This window comes from Poecile atricapillus, chromosome 4 (genome assembly GCF_030490865.1).
Source record: "Poecile atricapillus isolate bPoeAtr1 chromosome 4, bPoeAtr1.hap1, whole genome shotgun sequence".
Lineage (NCBI taxonomy): Eukaryota > Metazoa > Chordata > Aves > Passeriformes > Paridae > Poecile > Poecile atricapillus.
In genome coordinates, this window is record NC_081252.1 from 74,678,295 (window position 1) to 74,701,519 (window position 23,225).

At 38.0% G+C, this 23,225-nt stretch overlaps 1 protein-coding gene across 7 annotated transcripts in view; it reads right to left on the reverse strand.

Annotated features, from left to right (window-relative positions):
* ZNF638 (zinc finger protein 638) overlaps positions 1 to 23,225 on the reverse strand; it is a 59,387-nt gene that overhangs the window by 28,793 nt on the left and 7,369 nt on the right. For all 7 annotated transcript variants that reach the window (XM_058837221.1, XM_058837225.1, XM_058837224.1 and 4 more), the window contains exons 3-11: positions 22,779 to 22,840; positions 20,820 to 20,858; positions 13,642 to 13,967; positions 11,823 to 12,136; positions 9,519 to 9,665; positions 7,046 to 7,171; positions 5,247 to 5,305; positions 3,675 to 3,715; positions 2,009 to 2,068 (exon numbers count right to left, since the gene is read on the reverse strand). In XM_058837221.1, coding sequence (XP_058693204.1) covers positions 2,009 to 2,068; positions 3,675 to 3,715; positions 5,247 to 5,305; positions 7,046 to 7,171; positions 9,519 to 9,665; positions 11,823 to 12,136; positions 13,642 to 13,967; positions 20,820 to 20,858; positions 22,779 to 22,840 — 1,174 coding nt within the window. The remainder of the gene's footprint in view (positions 1 to 2,008; positions 2,069 to 3,674; positions 3,716 to 5,246; positions 5,306 to 7,045; positions 7,172 to 9,518; positions 9,666 to 11,822; positions 12,137 to 13,641; positions 13,968 to 20,819; positions 20,859 to 22,778; positions 22,841 to 23,225) is intronic.

The following is a 23,225-nucleotide window of genomic DNA, read 5'->3' on the forward strand; positions in this document are numbered from 1 at the left end:
TTTTCTTCCCATTTTTTCCAAGCTTTTTTACCATTTTCCCATTTTTTCCCATTTTTCCAAAGTTTTCTTCCCATTTTCCCCATTTTTCTCCATTTTTCCAAGTTTTTTCCCATTTTTCCCCATTTTCCAAATTTTTTTCTCCATTTTTCCCATTTTTTCCCAAGTTTTTTCCCTTTCCAAAGTTTTTTCCCCATTTTTCCCCATTTTCCCAAGTTTTTCCCCGTTTTTTCCCATTTTCCAAAGCTTTCTTCCCATTTTCCCCATTATTTTTCCAATTTTCCCATTTTTATCCCATTTTTTCTCCATTTTTCCAGTTTTTCCCCATTTTTCCCATTTTTTCCCCTTTTTTCCCCATTTTTCCCAAGTTTTTTCCCCAAATTTTTTTCCCAAGCTTTTTCCCTTTTCCAAAGATTTTTCCCCCATTTTCCCCCATTTTTCCAAATTTTTTTCCCATTTTCCCCATTTTTTCTCCATTTTTCAAAGTTTTTTCCCCATTTTTCCCGTTTCTTCCCCATTTCTTCCCAAGTTTATTCCCAAATTTTTTCCCAAGCTTTTTCCCTTTTCTGAAGTTTTTCCCCCATTTTTCCAAAGTTTTCTTCACATTTTTCCCATTTTTCTGAAGTTTTCTTCCTATTTTTCCAAGTTTTTTTACCATTTTCCCATTTTTCCCCATTTTTCCGAAGTTTTCTTCCCATTTTCCCCATTTTTCTCCATTTTTCCAAGTTTTTTCCCATTTTTCCACGTTTTCCAGAGTTTTTTCCCCATTTTTCCCATTTTTTCCAAGTTTTTTCCCTTTTCCAAAGTTTTTTCCCCTATTTTTCCCCATTTTCCCAAATTTTTCCCCATTTTTTTCCCATTTTCCAAAGTTTTCTTCCCATTTTCCCCATTTTTTCCCATTTTCCAAAGTTTTTTCCCATTTTTCCTATTTTTTCCAAGTATTTCCCATTTTTTCCCATTTTCCAAAGTTTTTTCCCATTTTTTCCTATTTTTTCCAAGTTTTTCCCATTTTTTCCCATTTTTTTCTCATTTTCCTGATTTTTCCCTCCATTTTTCCCCATTCTCCCAAATTTTCTTTCTCCCTTTTTTTCCCATTTTCCCAAATTTTTTTCCCATTTTTTTCCCATTTTCCTGAATTTTTTTCCCCATTTTCCCCAGATTTTATTACCATTTTTCCTCATTTTCCTGATTTTTTCCTCCATTTTCCCCCATATTCCCAGATTTTCTTTCTCCCTTTTTTTCCCATTTTCCCCAATTTTTTTTCCCAATTTTTTCCTATTTTCCTGAATTTTTTCCAATTTCTTTTCCCATTTTCCCATTTTTTTCCCAATTTTTTTCCCATTTTCCCCAGATTTTATTCCCATTTTTCTTCACTTTTTCCTCAATTTTTCCCCATATTCCCAAATTTTCTTTCTCCTTTTTTTCCCATTTTCCCAATTTTTTCTCCCATTTCTTTCCCATTTTTTCCCCAATTTTTTCCCCTTTTTTTTCCCTCATTTTCCCAAGATTTTATTCCCATTTTTTCCTGCATTTTTTCCCATTTTCCGAAATTTTTTCCCAATTTTTTTCCCATTTTCCCAAGATTTTATTCCCATTTTTTCTCCGTTTTCCCAATTTTTTTCTCCCATTTCTTTCCCATTTTCCCAATTTTTTCCCCAATTTTTTTCCCCCATTTTCCCCAGATTTTATTCCCAATTTTTTCCCATTTTCCCAATTTTTTCCCCATTTTCCCCAGATTTTATTCCCAATTTTTTTTTCCCATTTTCCCCATTTTTTTTCCCCATTTTTCTCCATTTTCCCAAGATTTTATTCCAAAGTTTTTTCCCATTTTCCCAATTTTTTTCCCATTTTTTTTTCCCATTTTCCCAAGATTTTATTCCCATTTTTCCTTATTTTCCTGCTTTTTTCCTGCATTTTTTCCCATTTTCCCAATTTTTTTCCCCAATTTTTTTCCCATTTTCCCCAGATTTTATTCCCATTTTTCCTCTCCCCCATTCCCATTTTTCCTCACCGCTCGTTCCTTTCTTCCCTTTCTTCTCTCCCGGAGTTTTCTTCACTTTCTCCTTTTTCCCTAAAAACAACAAAAATTCCCAAAAAACTCCGGAATTCCCAATTCCCACGGAATTCCAGGAATGGGAGCAAAAAAAAAGGGAGGAATTGGAGGGAAAATGTGAATTTTCCAGGGATTTTGAGGGAAAAAAAGGGAATTTTTGGGATAAAAAATTGGAATTTTGGGATGAAATTTGGATTGAAATTTGAAATTAATAGCTAATGAGGAATTAATAATTAATGAGAAATTAATGAAGAGCTAAGGAAGAATTGATCAAGAACTAATGAAGAATTAACAAAGATTTAAAAAATAATTAATAAGGAGTTAATGAACAATTTATTAGGAATTAATGAGGAATCAATGACAAATTAATGACAAATTAATGAACATAATGAAATATTAATGAGGAATCAAGGAGTAATTAACAAGGAAATAATGAGGAATTAATGACTAGTTACACACCAGTTAAGGACAAATTAACAAGGGATTAATGAGGAATTAATGACCAATTAAGAAAGAATTAACGATGAATTAATGACCAATTAAGGAAAAAAATAATGAGGCATTAATAAGGAATTAATGAAGAATTAACAAGGAATTAATGAACAATTAATGAGGATTTAAGGAGAAATTAACAAGGAATTAATGAGAAATTAATGACCAATTAAGGAGTAATTAATGATTAATTAATGACCAATTAAAGATCAATTAAGGAAGAATTAAGCAGGAATTAATAAGAAATTAATGAGGAATTAACAAGGAATTAATGAACAATTAATGAGGATTTAAGGAGGAATTAACAAGAAATGAAGGAGGAATTATTGATGAATTAATGAGCAATTAATTAGGAGGAATTAAGGAGGAATTAATGACCAATTAAGGAGGAATTAAGCAGGAATTGATAAGGAATTAATGAGGAATTAATGAAAAATGATGGAACAATTAATGAGGAATTAACAAGAAATTAATGAATAATTAACGAAGGTTTAAGGGGAATTAACACAAAATTAATGAGGAATTATTCATGAATTAAACACCAATTAATAACCAATTAAGAGGGAATTAAGCGGGAATTAATAAGGAATTAATGAGGAATTAATGAAGAATGACTGAACAATTAATGAGGAATTAACAAGGAATTAAGGAGGAATTATTGATGAATTAATGACCAATTAATGACCAATTGAGAAGGAATTAAGGAGAAATTAGTGAGCAATTAATGACCAATTAAGGAAGAACTAACAAGGAATTAATAAGGAATTAATGAAGAATTAATGAAGAATGACTGAACAATTAATGAGGAATTAACAAGGAATTAATGAACAATTAACGAGGATTTAAGGAGGAATTAACAAGAAATTAAGGAGGAATTAATGACCAATTAAGGAAGAATTAACGAAGAACTAATAAGGGATTAATGAGGAATTAATGAAGCATGACTTAACATTTAATCAGGAATTAACAAGGAATTAATGAACAATTAATGAGGATTTAAGGAGGAATTAACAAGAAATGAAGGAGGAATTAATGAGGAATTATTGAACTATTAATGACCAATTGAGGAGTCATTAATGATCAATTAATGAGAAATTAATGAGGAATTAATGAGCAATTAACGAGCAATGACCTGGCAGGGCCTTGGGGCTCTTGGTGCTGCTCGGAATTTTCCTGTGGGAATTAAAAACAACAACAAAAAAATTCCATTAAATTCCAATTATTCCTAATTAATACAGAAATCATATCATTAATAATAAAAATAATTCCTAATTAATATAAAAATAATTAAAAATGAAATTTCTTAATTTATATAAATAATTAATAATGAAAATAATTCCAGATTAATGTGTAAATAACTAATAATGAAAATAACTGCTAACATAACAATAATATAATTAATAATGAAAGTAATTTCTAATTAGTATACAAATAATATAATCCATAATTAATAAAAATATTACTTCATAAATTATTATGCTGTAACTGCAATTATTAAATGTATGTAATTGTAACTATAGAGAATACATAATTATTATGTTAATAAAAATATTAATTTTGATAATAAGTTTTAAATTATAGATAAATAAATTGCAAATATATAATATATATTATTAGAACAAACCTATAAAATAATTACTCTATTAATAATAATGTATTAATATATTCAATGTATTAATATATTAATATAGTAATATATAAACATTAATATATTAATAAATGCATAAATTAATTATCTTACATAAATAATGTATAACAAAATAATAAATAAAAATATATTAATATTACCTATTAATACATAAAATATAAATTAATACATAAAATTATCAGCATTATTTTAACATTATTATTTTAACATAATTATTCTAATGAGTATTATCAACCTATTAATAAACATATTAATGCACATAATACCAATAAATTAATGCATTTTCCAATTAATTTGAAGTGCTTTTAAATGACTTCCAATTAGTGAATTTGCTTAAGGAATTAAAACATAATAATAATAATAATCATCATGAGTAAAATAATAATAATAATAAAAAAAATAATAATAGTAATAATAGTAATAAAATGAAATTAAGTGAAGTGAAATAAAATAATAATAGTAATAGTAGTAATAAAATGAAATTAAATAAAATAAGAGTAATAATAATAAAAAAATGGAATGGAATAAAATAAAGTAAAATAAAAATAATGATAATAATAAGAATATTAATAATATAAATAATAGTAATAGCAGTAAAAATAATAAAATGAAATCACTTAAAATAATAATAGTAATAATAATAATAAAATTAAATGAAATAATATAATAGTAATAGTAAAAACAATAAAATGAAATGAAATAAAATAAAAATAATACTAATGCTAATAATAATAATGTTAATAATAATAATAAAATGAAATTAAATAAAAAATGATGATAATAACAATAATAATAATAATAAAATCAAATAACAATAATAATAATAATAATATAATCAAATAACAATAACAATAACAATAATAATAATAATAATAATAAAATAACAATATACTAAGAAATACTGAATATAAAATACCACATGCACGATAACTAATTAATTAGAATTGCTAATTCATTCTAATTAATTAGTGTAATAATTAGTGTAAATTTCTAATTTGTTTCTGCATTCCCGGCTGGGAATTCCCAGAATTCCCAGGATCAATTCCCGGCTCTCACTTGGTGCTCGTCGCCGCTTTTTTGGGATTCAGGATTCGCTTCTTCACCACCTTCTTCACCTGCAACGGGAAAAACGGGAAAATCCAGCGGAATTCCCAATCCCAGCGGAATTCCCAGCAAAAATTCCCAATCCCAGCTGGAATTCCCAGCAAAAATTCCCGATCCCAGCCGGAATTCCCTATTCCTGATGGAATTCCCAGCTGGAATTCCCAATTCCAGTTAAAATTCCTGCTCCCGTCAGGAATTCCTGTGCTGGAATTCCCACCTGGAATTCCCAATCACAGCCACAATTCCCACTTGGAATTCCTAAATCCCATCAGGAATTCCCATTCCCAGCTGGAATTCCCTCAGTTGGAATTCCCTTATCCCAGTTGGAATCTCTGGCTGGAATTCCCATTCCTGTCAGGAATTCCCGGCTGGAATTCCCCAATCCCATCAGGAATTCCCAGAATTCCTGGACCTGTCCCTGCGCTCTCTCAGCCACACTGACCCAGGATCATTCCCGGAATAATTCCCAGAATTCCCAGTGTTATTCCCGGTGTTATTCCCGGTGTTATTCCTGGTGTTATTCCCAGAATTCCCAGTGTTATTCCGGGTGTTGTTCCCGGTGTTATTCCCGGTGTTGTTATTCCCGGTGTTATTCCAGGTGTTATTCCCAGTGTTATTCCCGGTGTTATTCCCAGAATTCCCAGTGTTATTCCCGGTGTTATTCCCAGAATTCCCAGTGTTATTCCCAGTGTTGTTATTCCCGGTGTTATCCCTGGTGTTGTTATTCCGGGTGTTGTTACCTGTCCCCTCTGGGCTCTCTCGGCCACACTCAGCCGGACGCGTTTCCCAGTGTTGTTTGCTATTCCCGGTGTTATTCCCAGAATTCCCGGTGTTATTCCCAGAATTCCCGGTGTTATTCCGGGTGTTGTTTGTTATTCCCGGTGTTATTCCGGGTGTTGTTTGTTATTCCCGGTGTTATTCCCACTGTTATTCCGGGTGTTATTCCCAGAATTCCCGGTGTTGTTCCCGGTGTTATTCCCGGTGTTATTCCCGGTGTTATTCCCAGAATTCCCGGTGTTATTCCGGGTGTTGTTCCCGGTGTTATTCCCGGTGTTATTCCTGGTGTTGTTATTCCAGGTGTCATTCCGGGTGTTATTCCCGGTGTTATTCCGGGTGTTGTTACCTGTCCCCCTCTGGCTCTCTCGGCCACGCTCAGCCGGACGCGTTTCCCGGTGTTATTCCCAGTGTTATTCCGGGTGTTATTCCCAGAATTCCCGGTGTTGTTCCCGGTGTTATTCCCGGTGTTATTCCCCAGAATTCCCGGTGTTATTCCCGGTGTTATTCCCAGTGTTATTCCCGGTGTTATTCCGGGTGTTGTTTGTTATTCTGGGTGTTATTCCCGGTGTTATTCCCGGTGTTGTTATTCCGGGTGTTGTTACCTGTCCCCCGCGCGCTCTCTCGGCCACGCTCAGCCAGACGCGTTTCCAGGTGTTATTCCCGGTGTTATTCCGGGTGTTATTCCCGGTGTTATTCCCGGTGTTGTTCCAGGTGTTATTCCCGGTGTTGTTACCTGTCCCCCCCGGGCTCTCTCGGCCACGCTCAGCCGGACGCGTTTCCCGGTGTTATTCCCAGAATTCCCAGTGTTATTCCCAGAATTCCCGGTGTTATTCCCGGTGTTGTTGTTACCTGTCCCCCTCTGGCTCTCTCGGCCACGCTCAGCCGGACGCGTTTCCCGGTGTTATTCCCAGAATTCCCGGTGTTATTCCCGGTGTTATTCCCAGAATTCCCGGTGTTATTCTGGGTGTTGTTACCTGTCCCCCTCTGGCTCTCTCGGCCACGCTCAGCCGGACGCGTTTCCCGTGCAGCAGCAGCGGCGCCGTCTCCCCGAACTTGACGGCGGCCATGACGGCTTCCTTGAAATTCATCTCCAGGTAGGCCTGGAAAAACCGGAATTCCCGAGGAATTCCCAAGGAATTCCAGGATTGAGCAGGGTGGGGAATGGGGGAGGGGGAGGGGAGGGGGAGGGGAGGGAAAATTGGGAAAAATTTGGGGAAAATTTGGGGAAAATTTGGGGATGAAAGAGGGAAAAATTGGATAAAGTGGGAGAAATTGGAGAAAAAATGGAAAAAAGGGGAAAAATACTGGAAAAACGGAAAAAATTTGGGAAATACTGGGAAAAAATGGGAAAAAAATGGGGAAAAATGGGAAAAAATGGGAAAAAAATGGGAAAAAATGGAAAAAATGGGAAAAAATGGGAAAAATGGGAAAAAATGGGGGGAAAATGGGGAAAAAATGGGAAAAAATGGGAAAAATGGGAAAAATGGGAAAAAATGGGGAAAAAATGGGAAAAAATGGGAAAAAATGGGAAAAAATAGGAAAATAGAAAAAAATGGAAAAAAATTGGAAAAAAGCTGGGAAAAACTGGGAAAAAATGGAAAAATTGGGGGAAAATAGGAAAAATGGGGAAAAATGGAAAAAAATTGGGAAAAAGCTGGGAAAAAAGGGGAAAAAATGGAAAAATTGGGGGAAAATGGGAAAAATGGGGAAAAATGGAGAAAATGAAAAAAAAGAGAAAAATTGGGAAAAAATGGGCAAAAATGGGCAAAAAGAAAGAAAAAAATTGGGAAATATTGGGAAAAAATGGGAAAAAGGGAAAAAAAAGGGAAAAATAGGGAAAAATGGGAAAAATGGGGAAAAATGGGGAAAATTAAAAAAAAAGAGAAAAACTGTGAAAAATGGGGAAAAATTGGGAAAATTTAAAAAAATCAGAAAAACTGGGAAAAATTTGGGATAAAATGGGAAAAAATGGGAAAAAAGGGAGAAAAAAATTGGGAAAAAATAGGAAAAAATGAGAAAAAAGTGGGAAAAATTGGGGAAAAAATGGGGGGAAAATGGGGGAAAAAGGGAAAGAATGGGAAAAAATAGGAAAAAAAGTAAAAAAAAGTGAAAAAAAATGGGAAAAATTGGGGAAAAAATGGGAAAAATGGGAAAAATGGGAAAAAGGGAGAAAATAATTTGGAAATATTGGGAAAAAATGGAAAAAAAGGGGAAAAATTGGGGAAAAATGGGAATAAAGGGAGAAAAAAATGGGGAAAAAATGGGAAGAAAGGGAAAAATTGGGGAAAAAAGGAAAAAAAGGGAAAAAAGGGAAAAAAAATGGGAAATATAGGGAAAAAATGGGAAAAAAGAATAAAAAAGAGAAAAACTGAGGAAAAAATGGGATAAAAAATGGGAAAAAAGGGAAAAAATGGGAAAAAAGGAAAAAAGGGAGAAAAAAATTGGGAAAAATTGCGAAAAAATGGGGAAAAATGGGGAAAAAGGGAAAAAATGGGAAAAAAGGAAAAAAGGGAGGAAAAACTTGGGAAAAATTGGGAAAAAATGGGGAAAAATGGGAAAAAAAGGAGAAAAAAATTGGGAAAAAATAGGAAAAAATGAGAAAAAATTGGGAAAAATTGGGGAAAAATGGGGAAAAATGGAGAAAAGGGAAAAAAAAGGGAAAAATTGGGGAAAAAATGGGGGAAAAAAGGGGGAAAAAATTGGAAAAATTAGGAAAAAAAGTGAAAAAAAATGGGAAAAATTGGGGAAAAAATGGGAAAAATGGGAAAAAGGGAAAAAAATGGGAAAAAATGGGGAAAAAATGGGAAAAAATGGGAAAAAGGAAAAAAGGGGAAAAATTGGGGAAAAAATGGGAAAAAAATGGGAAAAAATGGGAAAAAATGGGAAAAATGGGAAAAATGGGAAAAATGGGAAAAAGGGAGAAAATAATTCGGAAATATTGGGAAAAAATGGGAAAAAAGGGGAAAAAATTGGGAAAATTAAAATCAGAAAAAATGGGAAAAATTTGGGATAAAATGGGAAAAAATGGGAAAAAAGGGAGAAAATAATTGGGAAATACTGGGAAAATGGGAAAAAATGGGGGGAAAAATGGGAAAAATCGGGAAAAAATGGGAAAAATGGGAAAAAGGGAGAAAATAATTTGGAAATATTGGGAAAAAATGGGAAAAAAGGGGAAAAAATTGGGAAAATTAAAAAAAATCAGAAAAAATGGGAAAAATTTGGGATAAAATGGGAAAAATGGGAAAAAAGGGAGAAAATAATTGGGAAATACTGGGAAAATGGGAAAAAATGGGGGGAAAAATGGGAAAAATTGGGAAAAAATGGGAAAAAACTGGGAAAAAATTGGGAAAAATGGGGAAAAGTGGGGAAAAACTTGGGAAAGCAATGGGAGCAAAGGGGAAGGAAGGGAAATATTCCCGTTTTCCCGTGGTTTTTCCCGGGAATCACCTCATTGCGGGAGCGCAGCACGATGAGGTCGCTGACCTTCCCGAAGGGCTGAACGAGTTTCTTGATGTCCTGGTCGGAAAATCCATCGTCGGGAAGATCCGAGATCTGCAGCACGGTCCCACAGCTCAGCAGCTCCTCCCGCAGCAGCTGGAAAACATGGAAAGAATTCCCAGAAATTCCCAGAAATTCCCAGAATAGAGGAATGGGAGAGCAAAAGGGATTTTTTTTTTTTTTTTTTTAGGGAATTTTGGGATTTTTGGGAGTTTTTTTGGTGTTGGAAGTGGTTGAGGTTGGGATTGGAACAAAATGGGAATTGTGGAATGAATCTTTATGGAATTCCAGAATTCCAGGATTTTTTTCATCCCTGGGAGTGCCCAGGGAAAGGTTGGATTGGGATTGTAGGAATTTTGGAATAAATTATTTATGGAATTCTGGAATTCCAGGATTTTTTTCATCCCTGGAAACGCCCAAGGAAAGGTTGGATTGGAACAAAATGGGAATTTTGGAATAAATCTTTATGGAATTCTGGAATTCCAGGATTTTTCATCCTTGGAAGTGCTCAAGGTTGAATTGGGATTGGAACAAAATGGGAATTTTGGAATAAATCCTTATGGAATTCTGGAATTCCCAGATTTTTTCATCCTTGGAAGTGCCCAAGGTTGGACTGGGATCAGAACAACCTGGGAATGTGGGAATTGTGGAATAAATCTTTATGGAATTCTGGAATTCCAGGATTTTTCATCCTTGGAAGTGCCCAAGATTGGATTTGGATTGGAACAAAATAAAACTGTGAGAATTATGGAATAAACCCTTAAGGAATTCCAGAATTCCAGGATTTTTCCATCACTGGAAGTGCCCAAGGAAAGTTTGGATTGGAACAAAATGGGAATTTCAGAATAAATCTTTATGGAATTCCACAAATCCAGGAGTTTTTCATTTCTGGAAGTGCCCAGGGAAAGGTTGGATTGGGATTGTAGGAATTTTGGAATAAATCTTTATGGAATTCTGGAATTCCAGGATTTTTCATCCTTGGAAGTGCTCAAGGTTGAATTTGGATTGGAACAAAATGGGAATTGTGGAATAAATCCTTATGGAATTATGGAATTTTTTCATCCCTGGAAATGTCCAAGGTTGGACTGAGATTGGAACAAAATGGGAATTTTGGAATAAATCTTTATGGAATTATGGATTTTTTTCATCCCTGGAAACACCAAAGAAAAGGTTGGATTGGGATTGTGGGAATTATGGAATAGATTTTTATGGAATTCTGGAATTCCAGGAGTTTTTCATGTCTGGAAGTGCCCAAGAAAAGGTTGGATTGGGATTCTGGGAATTGTGGAATAAATTTTTATGGAATTCGAGAATTCCCGGATTTTTTTCATCCTTGGAAGTGCCCAATGAAAGATTGGGATTGGAACAAAATGGGAATTGTGGAATAAATCCTTATGGAATTCTGGAATTCCCAGATTTTTTCATCCTTGGAAGTGCCCAAGGTTGGACTGGGATCGGAACAACCTGGGAATGTGGGAATTGTGGAATAAATCTTTATGGAATTCCAGAATTCCCAGATTTTTCATCCTGAAAGTACTCAAGGAAAGCTTGGATTGGAACAAAATGGGAATTGTGGAATGACTCTCTATGGAATTCCGGAATCTTTTCATCTCTGGATGTGCCCAAAGTGGGATTGGGAGTGTGGGAATTGTGGAATATATTTTTATGGAAGTCCAGAATTCCAGGATTTTTCCATCCCTGGAAGTGCCCAAGGTTGAATTGGGATTGGAACAAAATGGGAATTGTCCAATAAATCCTTACGGAATTCCAGAATTCCCAGATGTTTTCATCCCTGGAAGTACCCAAGGAAAGGTTGGATTGGAGCAATTTCGGGAATGTGGAATAAATCCTTTTGGAATTATGGAATTCCAGGAGTTTTTCATGTCTGGAAATGCCCAAGGAAAGGTTGGATTGGAACAAAATGGGAATTGTGGAATAAATCTTCATGGAATTCTGGAATTCCCAGATTTTTTCATCCTTGGAAATGCCCAAGGTTGGATTGGGATTGGAACAAAATGGGAATTGTGGAACAAATCCTTATGGAATTCCACAAATCCAGAATTTTCCCATCCCTGGAAGTGCCCAAGGAAAGGTTGGATTGGAACAAAATGGGAATCTTGGAATAAATCTTTATGGAATTCCATAATTTTTCCATCCCTGGAAGCGCCCAAGCTTGGACTGAGACCAGAACAACCCAGGAATTCCAGGAATTCCGGACTGAATCCCTCTGGAATCCCAGAATTCCTCTCTCACCCTGTTGTAGGAAGCCGGATGATTTTTCCCTCCGGACGAATCCTCCTCCTCTTCCCTCTCTTTTTTTGGGATGGATCCTTCGGATTCCAGCCCGGAGCTCGTTCCCGGCCCGGCAGATCCGTCTTTCCTGGAAGTTTTGGGAGCGCTCCGAGGTTGTTTCTTCCCATTCCCGCTTATCCTGCTGGGAATTCCGTGGGATTTTCCCGATGCCAGCGATTCCTGAACCGCCGCTTGCAGGGATTTGTGTTTCTTGAACTCGGCCAAAAATCCCGGTCCCAAAGTTTTCATCACGGCTTCCAGAGCTGCTTTCCTATCTGGGAATGAGGGGGAAAAAAAATGGGAATGATGGAATTTTCCAACAGCAAATCCATGGAATTTTTTTAAATTATTTAAGACTATTTTTTTAAATTTTTTATTATTTTTTATTATTTTTTATTAATTTTTTATTATTTTTTTCCTTATTTTTTTCTTATTTTTTCTTATTTTTTCTTATTTTTTTTCTTATTTTTTTCTTATTTTTTCTTATTTTTTTCTTATTTTTTTTCTTATTCTTTTCCTTATTCTTTTCCTTATTTTTTTCCTTATTTTTTCTTATTTTTTCTTATTTTTTCCTTATTTTTTAAATATTTTTTCATAATTTTTTTCCCGATTTTCCTGAGCTTTTCCTTTCGCCTCCCGGGAAAACTTTTCCCGCCGGATAAAAACTCCAACTGAAAATTCCCAAAATTTGGGAATAAAAAATTTCCAAATTTGGCCTCGTTTCCTGCAGGGAGAAACTGGAGATGAGGGGAAAAAAAAACCAACCCCAAAAACCTGGAATTTCTCGGGAATTTTTTGGGAATTTCTGGGAATTCCTGTCTAGTACTTACTAGCTCGGAGCCTCCTGCTAATTCCTGCCTTCCTTGGCTTGTTCTGGACTGCTTTTAATTATTCCTTAATTAATTTCCCGGATTGCTGTGGAGAATCCAGAGGTTGGTTATTTTTTAGGGATCATTCCCAAATTTTTTTAAATTTTTTTTTTGTAATTTTGTCCCTTAAAAAAAAAAAATTTTTAGGGAATTTGGGAATTTGCCTGAGATTTTTTTGTTGTTGTTGTTGTTGTTTTTTCCCGTGTTTGGATTTTTTTTCTGCTTGGAAAAATGAATTAATTAAAAATTCATTTAAAATTCATTAAAAATTAACTAAAAAATAATTTAAAATTAGTTAAAAAATAATAAAAAAATAATAAAAAATAATAAAAAATAATAAAAAATAATAAAAATGATTAAAAAATAATTAAAAATAATTAAAACTAATTAAAAAATAATTAAAAATAATTTAAAATTAATTTAAAAATAATAATAAAATAATAAAAATAATAAAAAATAATAAAAATAATTAAAAATAATTAAAAATAATTAAAAATAATAAAAAATAATAAAAAATAATTAAAAATAATAAAAAATAATAAAAAATAATAAAAAGTAATAAAAAATTAATTAAAAAATAATTTCAAATTAATTTAAAAATAATAAAAAACAATAAAAAATAATTAAAAATAATTAAAAATTAATTAAAAATAATTAAAAAATAATTAAAAATAATTTAAAATTAATATAAAAATAATAAAAATAATAAAAATAATAAAAATAATAAAAATAATTAAAAATAAAGGAAAATAATTAAAAATAATTAAAAAATAATTAAAAAATAATTAAAAATAATTAAAAATAATTAAAAAATAATTAAAAAACAATGGTGGGATAGGGTGGATGAGGCGATAAATAATTTGGGAATTTTATCTGTTATTCCCAAAATTCCGATTCGGGACGGCAATCACCTTCGGAGCGGCTGGAACGGCGGGAAGAGCGCTCGGAGCTGGGAGATCTCCGCGGTCTGGGGCTGGATCTCAGCGGATTCCGGGAACGCTGAGGGGATCGGGATCGGTGCCGGGGGCTGATCCTTCGGATGTGCCGAGGGCTCCGGCTCCGCGGCCTCCGGAATCTTCCGGGACTTCGGGATCGGGAGCGGTAACGGCGCGGGGCGGAGCAGGATCCGCCGGAAAAGCGGGAAGCGCCGGAGCTGCCGGCGCGGGAACGGCGCCGCTCGGGGCTGCAGGAACTGGAGCGGTGCTTGGGAGTGCGGTTCTCCTTCCGGTCAGCATTCCTGGGATAACGAGAGATGGAAAATCGGGATTGGGAGGGGAAATTCGGGATTTGGGAGGGAAATTCGGGATTGGGAGGGAAAATCGGGATTGGGAGGGAAAATCGGGATTGGGAGGGGAAATCGGGATTGGGAGGGAAAATCGGGATTCCTGAGGGAAAATTGGGACTGTGAGGGGAAATTTGGGATTCTGAGGGAAACTCAGGATTGCTGAGGGGAAATTTGGGATTGTGAGGGGAAATTCGGGATTCCTGAGGGAAAACTTGGGATTCCTTGGGAAAACTTGGGATTCTGAGGGAAAATTGGGATTCCTGAGGGAAACTCGGGATTCCTGAGGGAAAATTGGGATTCTGAGGGGAAACTTGGGATTGCTGAGGGAAAACTTAGGATTGCTGAGGGAAATTTGGGATTCCTGAGGGGAAACTTGGGATTCCTGAAGGAAAACTTGGGATTCCTGAGGGAAAACTCGGGATTCCTGAGGGAAAACTTGGGATTCCTGAGGAAAATTCGGGACTGTGAGGGAAACTCGGGATTTGTGAGGGAAATTTGGGATTCGTGAGGGAAACTTGGGATTGCTGAGGGAAAATTGGGATTGTGAGGGGAAACTTGGGATTCTGAGGGAAACTCAGGATTGCTGAGGGGAAATTTGGGATTTCTGAGGAATTCCTGAGGGAAAAGCTTGGGATTCCTTGGGAAAACTTGGGATTCCTGAGGGAAAACTTGGGATTCCTGAGGGAAAACTCGGGATTCCTGAGGGAAAACTCGGGATTGTGAGGGAAAATTGGGATTCCTCCCTTGGGAAAACTCGGGATTCCTGAGGGAAAACTCGGGATTGTGAGGGAAAATTGGGATTCCTCCCTTGGGAAAACTTGGGATTGTGAGGGGAAACTTGGGATTCCTGAGGAGCAGGGAGAGCTTGGGAAAAACTTGGGATTGCTGAGGGAAAACTTGGGATTGTGAGGGGAAATTCGGGATTCCTGAGGGAAAACTTGGGATTCCTGAGGGGAAACTTGGGATTGCTGAGGAAAATTCGGGACGGTGAGGGAAACGCGGGATTTGTGAGGGAAATTTGGGATTCGTGAGGGAAACTTGGGATTGCTGAGGGAAAATTGGGATTCTGAGGGGAAATTTGGGATTGTGAGGGAAAACTTGGGATTCCTTGGGAAAACTTGGGATTCCTGAGGGAAAACTCGGGATTGTGAGGGAAAATTGGGATTCCTCCCTTGGGAAAACTTGGGATTCTGAGGGAAACTCGGGATTTGTGAGGGAAAATTGGGATTCTGAGGGGAAATTTGGGATTGCTGAGGGAAAATTGGGATTCCTGAGGGAAAACTTGGGATTGTGAGGGGAAATTCGGGATTCCTGAGGGAAATTCGGGATTGCTGAGGGAAAATTTGGATTGCAGAGGGAAAACTTGGGATTGTGAAGGGAAATTTGGGATTCCTGAGGGAAAACTTGGGATTCCTTGGAAAAACTCGAATTGCTGAGGGGAAACTTGGGATTGCTGAGGGAAACTTGGTATTGCTGAGGGAAAACTGGGATTGTGAGGGGAAACTTCGGATTCTGAGGGAAACTCAGGATTTCTGAGGAATTCCTGAGGGAAAAGCTTGGGATTCCTTGGGAAAACTTGGGATTCCTGAGGGAAAACTCGGGATTGTGAGGGAAAATTGGGATTCCTGAGGGAAAACTTGGGATTGCTTGGGGAAACTTGGGATTGCTGAGGGAAAATCGAGATTGTGAGGGGAAACTTGGGATTCTGAGGGAAACTCAGGATTGCTGAGGAATTCCTGAGGGAAAAGCTTGGGATTCCTTGGAAAAACTTGGGATTCCTGAGGGAAAACTCGGGATTCCTCCCTTGGGAAAACTCAGGATTCCTGAGGGGAAACTCGGGATTCCTCCCTTGGGAAAACTCAGGATTCCTGAGGGGAAACTTGGGATTCCTGAGGGAAAATTGGGATTCCTGAGGGAAAACTTGGGATTGTGAGGGGAAACTCGGGATTCCTGAGGGAAAACTTAGGATTGTGAGGGGAAATTCGGGATTCCTGAGGGAAATTCGGGATTGCTGAGGGAAAACTCAGGATTCCTTGGGAAACTCGGGATGCTGAGGGAAACTCAGGATTCCTGAGGGAAAACTCGGGATTGCTGAGGGGAAAATTTGGGATTCCTGAAGGAAAACTCAGGATTGTGAGGGGAAACTCGGGATTCCTGAGGAACAGGGAGAGCTTGGGAAAAACTTGGGATTGCTGAGGGAAAACTTGGGATTGTGAGGGGAAATTCGGGATTCCTTGGAAAAACTCGGATTGCTGAGGGGAAACTCGGGATTGCTGAGGGAAACTCGGGATTGTGAGGGGAAATTTGGGATTCGTGAGGGACAGGGAGAGCTTGGGAAATAATTGGGATTCCTGAGGGGAAAACTAGGGATTTCTTGGGAAAACTCAAGATTGCTGAGGGAAAACTTGGGATTCTGAGGGAAAACTCGGGATTCGTGAGGGAAAATTGGGATTGTGAGGGGAAACTTGGGATTGCTGAGGGGAAACTCGGGATTGTTGGGAAAACTTGGGATTCTGAGGAAAAATTGGGATTGCTGAGTGAAAACTTGGGATTGCTGAGGGAAACCCGGGATTGCTGAAGGAAACTCGGGATTCCTGGGAAAACTCGGGGTTCCTGGGAAAACTCGGGGTTCCTGAGAGGAAACTCAGGATTCCTGAGGGATTCCTGAGGGAAAAGCTTGGGATTCCTTGGGAAAACTTGGGATTGCTGAGGGGAAACTTGGGATTGCTGAGAGAAACTTGGGATTGCTTGGAAAAAGCTCGGGATTTCTGAGGGACAGGGAGAGCTGGGAAAACTTGGGATTCCTGAGGGGAAATTTGGGATTGTGAGGGAAACTCGGGATTGCTGAGGGGAAACTTGGGATTGCTGAGGGGAAAATTTGGGATTCCTGAAGGAAAACTCGGGATTATGAGGGGAAACTCGGGATTGCTGAGGGAAAACTTGGGATTGTGAGGGGAAACTTGGGATTGTGAGGGAAACTCAGGATTCCTGAGGGGAAACTTGGGATTCCTGAGGGAAAATTGGGATTCCTGAGGGAAAACTTAGGATTGTGAGGGGAAACTCGGGATTCCTGAGGGAAAACTTAGGATTGTGAGGGGAAATTCGGGATTCCTGAGGGAAATTCGGGATTGCTGAGGGAAAACTCAGGATTCCTTGGGAAACTCGGGATGCTGAGGGAAACTCAGGATTCCTGAGGGAAAACTCGGGATTGCTGAGGGGAAAATTTGGGATTCCTGAAGGAAAACTCAGGATTGTGAGGGGAAACTCGGGATTCCTGAGGAACAGGGAGAGCTTGGGAAAAACTTGGGATTGCTGAGGGAAAACTTGGGATTGTGAGGGGAAATTCGGGATTCCTTGGAAAAACTCGGATTGCTGAGGGGAAACTCGGGATTGCTGAGGGAAACTCGGGATTGTGAGGGGAAATTTGGGATTCGTGAGGGACAGGGAGAGCTTGGGAAATAATTGGGATTCCTGAGGGGAAAACTAGGGATTTCTTGGGAAAACTCAAGATTGCTGAGGGAAAACTTGGGATTCTGAGGGAAAACTCGGGATTCGTGAGGGAAAATTGGGATTGTGAGGGGAAACTTGGGATTGCTGAGGGGAAACTCGGGATTGTTGGGAAAACTTGGGATTCTGAGGAAAAATTGGGATTGCTGAGTGAAAACTTGGGATTGCTGAGGGAAACCCGGGATTGCTGAAGGAAACTCGGGATTCCTGGGAAAACTCGGGGTTCCTGGGAAAACTCGGGGTTCCTGAGGGGAAACTCAGGATTCCTGAGGGATTCCTGAGGGAAAAGCTTGGGATTCCTTGGGAAAACTTGGGATTACTGAGGGGAAACTTGGGATTGCTTGGAAAAAGCTCGGGATTTCTGAGGGACAGGGAAAGCTGGGAAAACTCGGGATTCCTGAGGGGAAATTTGGGATTGTGAGGGAAACTCGGGATTGCTGAGGGGAAACTTGGGATTGCTGAGGGGAAAATTTGGGATTCCTGAAGGAAAACTCGGGATTATGAGGGGAAACTCGGGATTGCTGAGGGAAACTTGGGATTGTGAGGGGAAAGTCAGGATTCTGAGGGAAAACTCAGGATTGCTGAGGGAAAATCGGGATTGCTGAGGGAAAACTCGGGATTCTTCGGGAAAAGCAGGAACAGTGGGATTGGAGAAGGGAACAATTCAGGAAGAGTTTGGAGTTGTTTGAGCTCCGGGAGAGCCGAGTGGGATTTGGGATTCTGGAATTGTTCCCGCCGGGAAAAGAGAAAGTTTGGGAAGGAATTCCCGGCAACTCCAAAAATTCCAGGGAAAAGCACGAGGTGCCGATTCCAAAGGGTTTGTCAGGGATGATTCTTGGGATGGATTATCCTTGGAATGTGCAAGGTGAGGATGGAATGGAAAAATGTGGGGGAAAATGGGAAAAAAACAGGGAGAAATGGAGGAAACTGGAAAAGAATTGGGAAAAAAGGGAAAAAAAATGGAAAAAATCTGGGAAAACTGGAAAATATTGGGAAAAGAGTGGAAAAATGGGAAAAATGGGAAAAAACAGGGAAAAAAAGATGAAATTTGAAAATAAATGGGAAAATATGGATAAAAAGGGAGAAAAAAGGGGGAAAAAAGGAGAAAAAAAGGAAAAAAGGGGAAAAAAGGGGGAAAAAAGGGGAAAAAAGGGGGGAAAAAGGGAAAACTGGGAGAAACTGGGACAAAATGAAGAAAATAAAAAAAAAAGAAAAAGTGGAACAAACTGGAGAAAACGAGGAAACACTGGGGAAAAACTGGAAAAAATATAGAAAAATGTGAAAAAAATGTGAAAAAAAATGAGGAAAAAATGAGAAAAATAGGGGAAAATGGAAAATAAATGGAAATGGGAAAAAATAGGAAAAAATGGGAAAAATGGGGAAAATAAATGGTAAAATGGGGAAAACCAGGAAAAAATGGAGAAAAATGGAGAAAAATGAAGAAAAAATTGAAAAAATGGGAAAAAAATGGGGAAAAATGGAAAATAAATGGAAATAAATGGGGAAAATGGGAAAATAAATGGGGAAATATGGGAAAAAAGGGAAAAAATTGGGAAAATGGGGAAAATAAATGGCAAAATGGGGAAAAATAGGAAAAAATGGGAGAAAAATGGAAAATAAATGGAAAATAAATGGAAAAAATGGGAAAAAATGGGAAATAAATGGAAATAAAGGGGAAAAATGGGAAAATAAATGGGAAAACATTGGGAAAAAAGGGAAAAAATGAGGAAAATGGGGAAAGTAAATGGCAAAATGGGGAAACCCAGGAAAAAATGGAAAAAAATGGAGAAAAATGGAGAATAAATAGAAAAAAATGGGAAAAAAATGCGAAAAATGGAAAATAAATGGAAGTAAATGGGAAAAATGGGAAAATAAATGGGAAAATATGGGGAAAAAGGGAAAAAATTGGGAAAATGGGGAAAATAAATGGCAAAATGGGGAAAAATAGGAAAAAATTGGAGAAAAATGGAAAATAAATGGAAAAAATGGGAAAAAAATGGGGAAAAATGGAAAATAAATGGAAATAAATGGGGAAAATGGGAAAATAAATGGGAAAATATGGGAAAAAAGGGAAAAAATTGGGAAAATGGGGAAAATAAATGGCAAAATGGGGAAAAATAGGAAAAAATTGGAGAAAAATGGAAAATAAATGGAAAATAAATGGAAAAAATGGGAAAAAATGGGAAAAAATGGGAAAAAATGGGAAATAAATGGAAATAAAGGGGAAAAATGGGAAAATAAATGGGAAAATATTGGGAAAAAAGGGAAAAAATGAGGAAAATGGGGAAAGTAAATGGCAAAATGGGGAAACCCAGGAAAAAATGGAAAAAAGTGGAGAAAAATGGAGAATAAATAGAAAAAAATGGGAAAAAATGCGAAAAATGGAAAATAAATGGAAGTAAATGGGAAAAATGGGAAAATAAATGGGAAAATATGGGAAAAAAGGGAAAAAATTGGGAAAATGGGGAAAATAAATGGCAAAATGGGGAAAAATAGGAAAAAATTGGAGAAAAATGGAAAATAAATGGAAAATAAATGGAAAAAATGGGAAAAAATGGGAAAAAATGGGAGAAAAATGGGAAATAAATGGAAATAAAGGGGAAAAATGGGAAAATAAATGGGAAAATATTGGGAAAAAAGGGAAAAAATGAGGAAAATGGGGAAAGTAAATGGCAAAATGGGGAAACCCAGGAAAAAATGGAAAAAAGTGGAGAAAAATGGAGAATAAATAGAAAAAAATGGGAAAAAATGCGAAAAATGGAAAATAAATGGAAATAAATGGGAAAAATGGGAAAATAAATGGGAAAAATAGGAAATAAATGGAAATAAATGGAAATAAAGGGGAAAAATGGGAAAATAAATGGGAAAATATTGGGAAAAGAGGGAAAAAATGAGGAAAATGGGGAAAGTAAATGGCAAAATGGGGAAACCCAGGAAAAAATGGAAAAAAATGGAGAAAAATGGAGAATAAATAGAAAAAAATGGGAAAAAATGCGAAAAATGGAAAATAAATGAAAGTAAATGGGAAAAATGGGAAAATAAATGGGAAAAAATGGGAAAATGGGGAAAATAAATGGCAAAATGGGGAAAAATAAGAAAAAAATGGAAAAAAATGGAAAATAAATGGAAAAAGTGGGAAAAAAAAGGGAAAAATGGAAAATAAATGGAAATAAATAGAAATAAATGGGAAAATAAATGGGAAAAAAAGGGGGAAAAGAATGGATAAAAATCTGGGAATTGATTCCCGTGAGGAATTCCTGGCTGGGAATGAGGGGAAGGAAGGAAAGGGTGCGGTACCTGCTGGAGGAGTGAGCCTCAGGATTCCACTCGGGATATCTGCAAAAAACAACGGAAAAACCTCAGAGGAAAAGGTGAAATTCCTGAAAAAAATGGGATTTTTCCCGTTCAATATTCCCATGTTGGATTCCTAAAGCGCCAAACGTTGATTTTTGGGTCTCTGAGGTGAGGTTGGATGGGAATTCCTGGATGGGATTGGAGGTTTTGATTAAAGCATTCCAGGATTTTGGAATTCTGGGAATGTTCCCCTGGAGAAGGGAAAAATCCAGGGAATTCTCAGAGTTCCTAAAGGAGCTCCAGGAGAGCTGGAATTTGGGAAAGGGCTGCAGGGACAGGAGCCAGGGAATGGCTTCCCAAGGGAAAGGGGAGATTGGGCTGGGATCTTGGCAAGGAATTCCTGCCTGGGATTCTGCAATTCCCAGATTTCCTGTGGATCCCTGGATCCCTGGGAATGCCCAAGGCCGGGTTGGGATGGATTTGGATCCATTGGGATGGTGGGAGCTGTTCCTGCCCTGGATGGGGTGGGAATTGATGGGATTTAAAGTCCCTCCCCAGCATTCCAGGATTCCCAATGGATTCTCATCATTCTCAATGGATTCCAAATGGATTTCCAACAGATTCCCAATGGATTCCCCGTGGACTCCAAATTCCCAGCAGATTCCAAATGGATTCCCAATGGATTTCCAATTCCCAACAGATTCCCAGGGGACTCCCAATGGATTTCCAGCAGATTCCCAATTCCCAATCGATTCCCAGTGAATTCCAAATGGATTCCCAGCGGATTCCCAATTCCCAGCAGATTCCCAGGGGATTTCCAATGGATTCCAAATGGATTTCCAACAGATTCCCAATTCCCAACGGATTCCCAATGGATTCCCAGTGGATTCCCAATGGGTTCCCAGTGGACTCCCAATTCCCAGCAGATTCCAAATGGATTTTCAATTCCCAAATGATTCCCAATGGATCCCAAATGGATTCCCAGCAGGTTCCCAATTCCTGGGAGATTCCCAATGGATTCCCAGCAGGTTCCCAATGGATTCCAAATTCGCAATGGATTCCCAGCGGATTCTCAACAGATTCCAAATGGATTTCCAATTCCCAACAGATTCCCAACACATTCCCAGTGGATTCCCAATGGATTCCAAATGGATTCCCAGTGGATCACCAGCAGACTCCCAATGGATTTCCAGTGGACTCTCAATTCCCAGCAGATTCCCAATGGATTCCCAACGGATTTCTAATTCCCAAGAGATTCCCAGGGATTCCCAAGGGACTCTCAGCAGGTTCTCAGCACATCCCCAATCCCCAATGGATTCCCAGCAGGTTCTCAACTGATTCCCAATGGATCTGCAGCAGATCCCAAATTCTCAAGGGATTCCCAAGGGATTCCCAGCAGATTCCCAATTCCCAATGGATTCCCAGCAGATTCCCAATTCCCAATGGATTCCAAATGGATTCCCAATGGATTTCCAATTCCCAATGGATTCCCAGCAGATTCCCAATTCCCAATGGATTCCAAATGGATTCCCAATGGATTTCCAATTCCCAATGGATTCCCAGCAGATTCCCAAGGTATTCCCAGCAGATTCCCAATGGATCCCCAGCAGATTTCCAGTGGATTCCCAATGGATTCCAAATGGATTTCCAATTCCCACCAGATTCCATGGGGATTCCCAATGGATTTCCAGCAGATTCCCAATGGATTCCCAGCAGGTTCTCAACAGATCCTCAGCGGATCCCCAGTAGACTCAAAATGGATTCCCAGTGGGCTCCCAATTCCCAATGGATTCCCAATGGATTCCCAGCAGATTCCCAATGGATTCCCAGTGGGCTCCCAATTCCCAATGGATTCTGAATGGATCCCCAGCAGATTCTCAAGGGATTCCCAGCAGATTCCCAGTGGATTCCCAGTGGATTCCCACTGGATCCCCATCAGATCCCCAGGGATCGGCTCCTTACTGTTGGCGCAGCCTGCGGCAGCTCTCGAGGTGGGCGGGGTTGTTCTGGTGCAGGATCCAATCCTGAAGAGGAAGAAAAGAACACCGGGAAAAGCCGGATGAGCGCGGAAAACGCCGGGATGGGCCCGATCCCTCGGGAGCCGCCGCTTCCTGCTCCTTCCAGCCCAGTTTTCCCTCGGAAAAATCCAATTTCCATGGAATTTGGGCAAAAGATGAAAAGCTGATTCACACCGCTACAGAAAGCTCAATTAAATCAATTAATTAAAGCAATTAATTAAATTAAATCTGTGAATTAAATCAATTAATGAATCAATTAATGAATCAATTAATTAATTCAACCTGGGATGTTTTTCCAGGCTCGTTTAGGGTTTAAAAATCCGAGAAAAATGGGATTTAATTCCCTAAAAAAAAATTCCCTAAATTCGGGGTTTATTGGGAATATTGACAG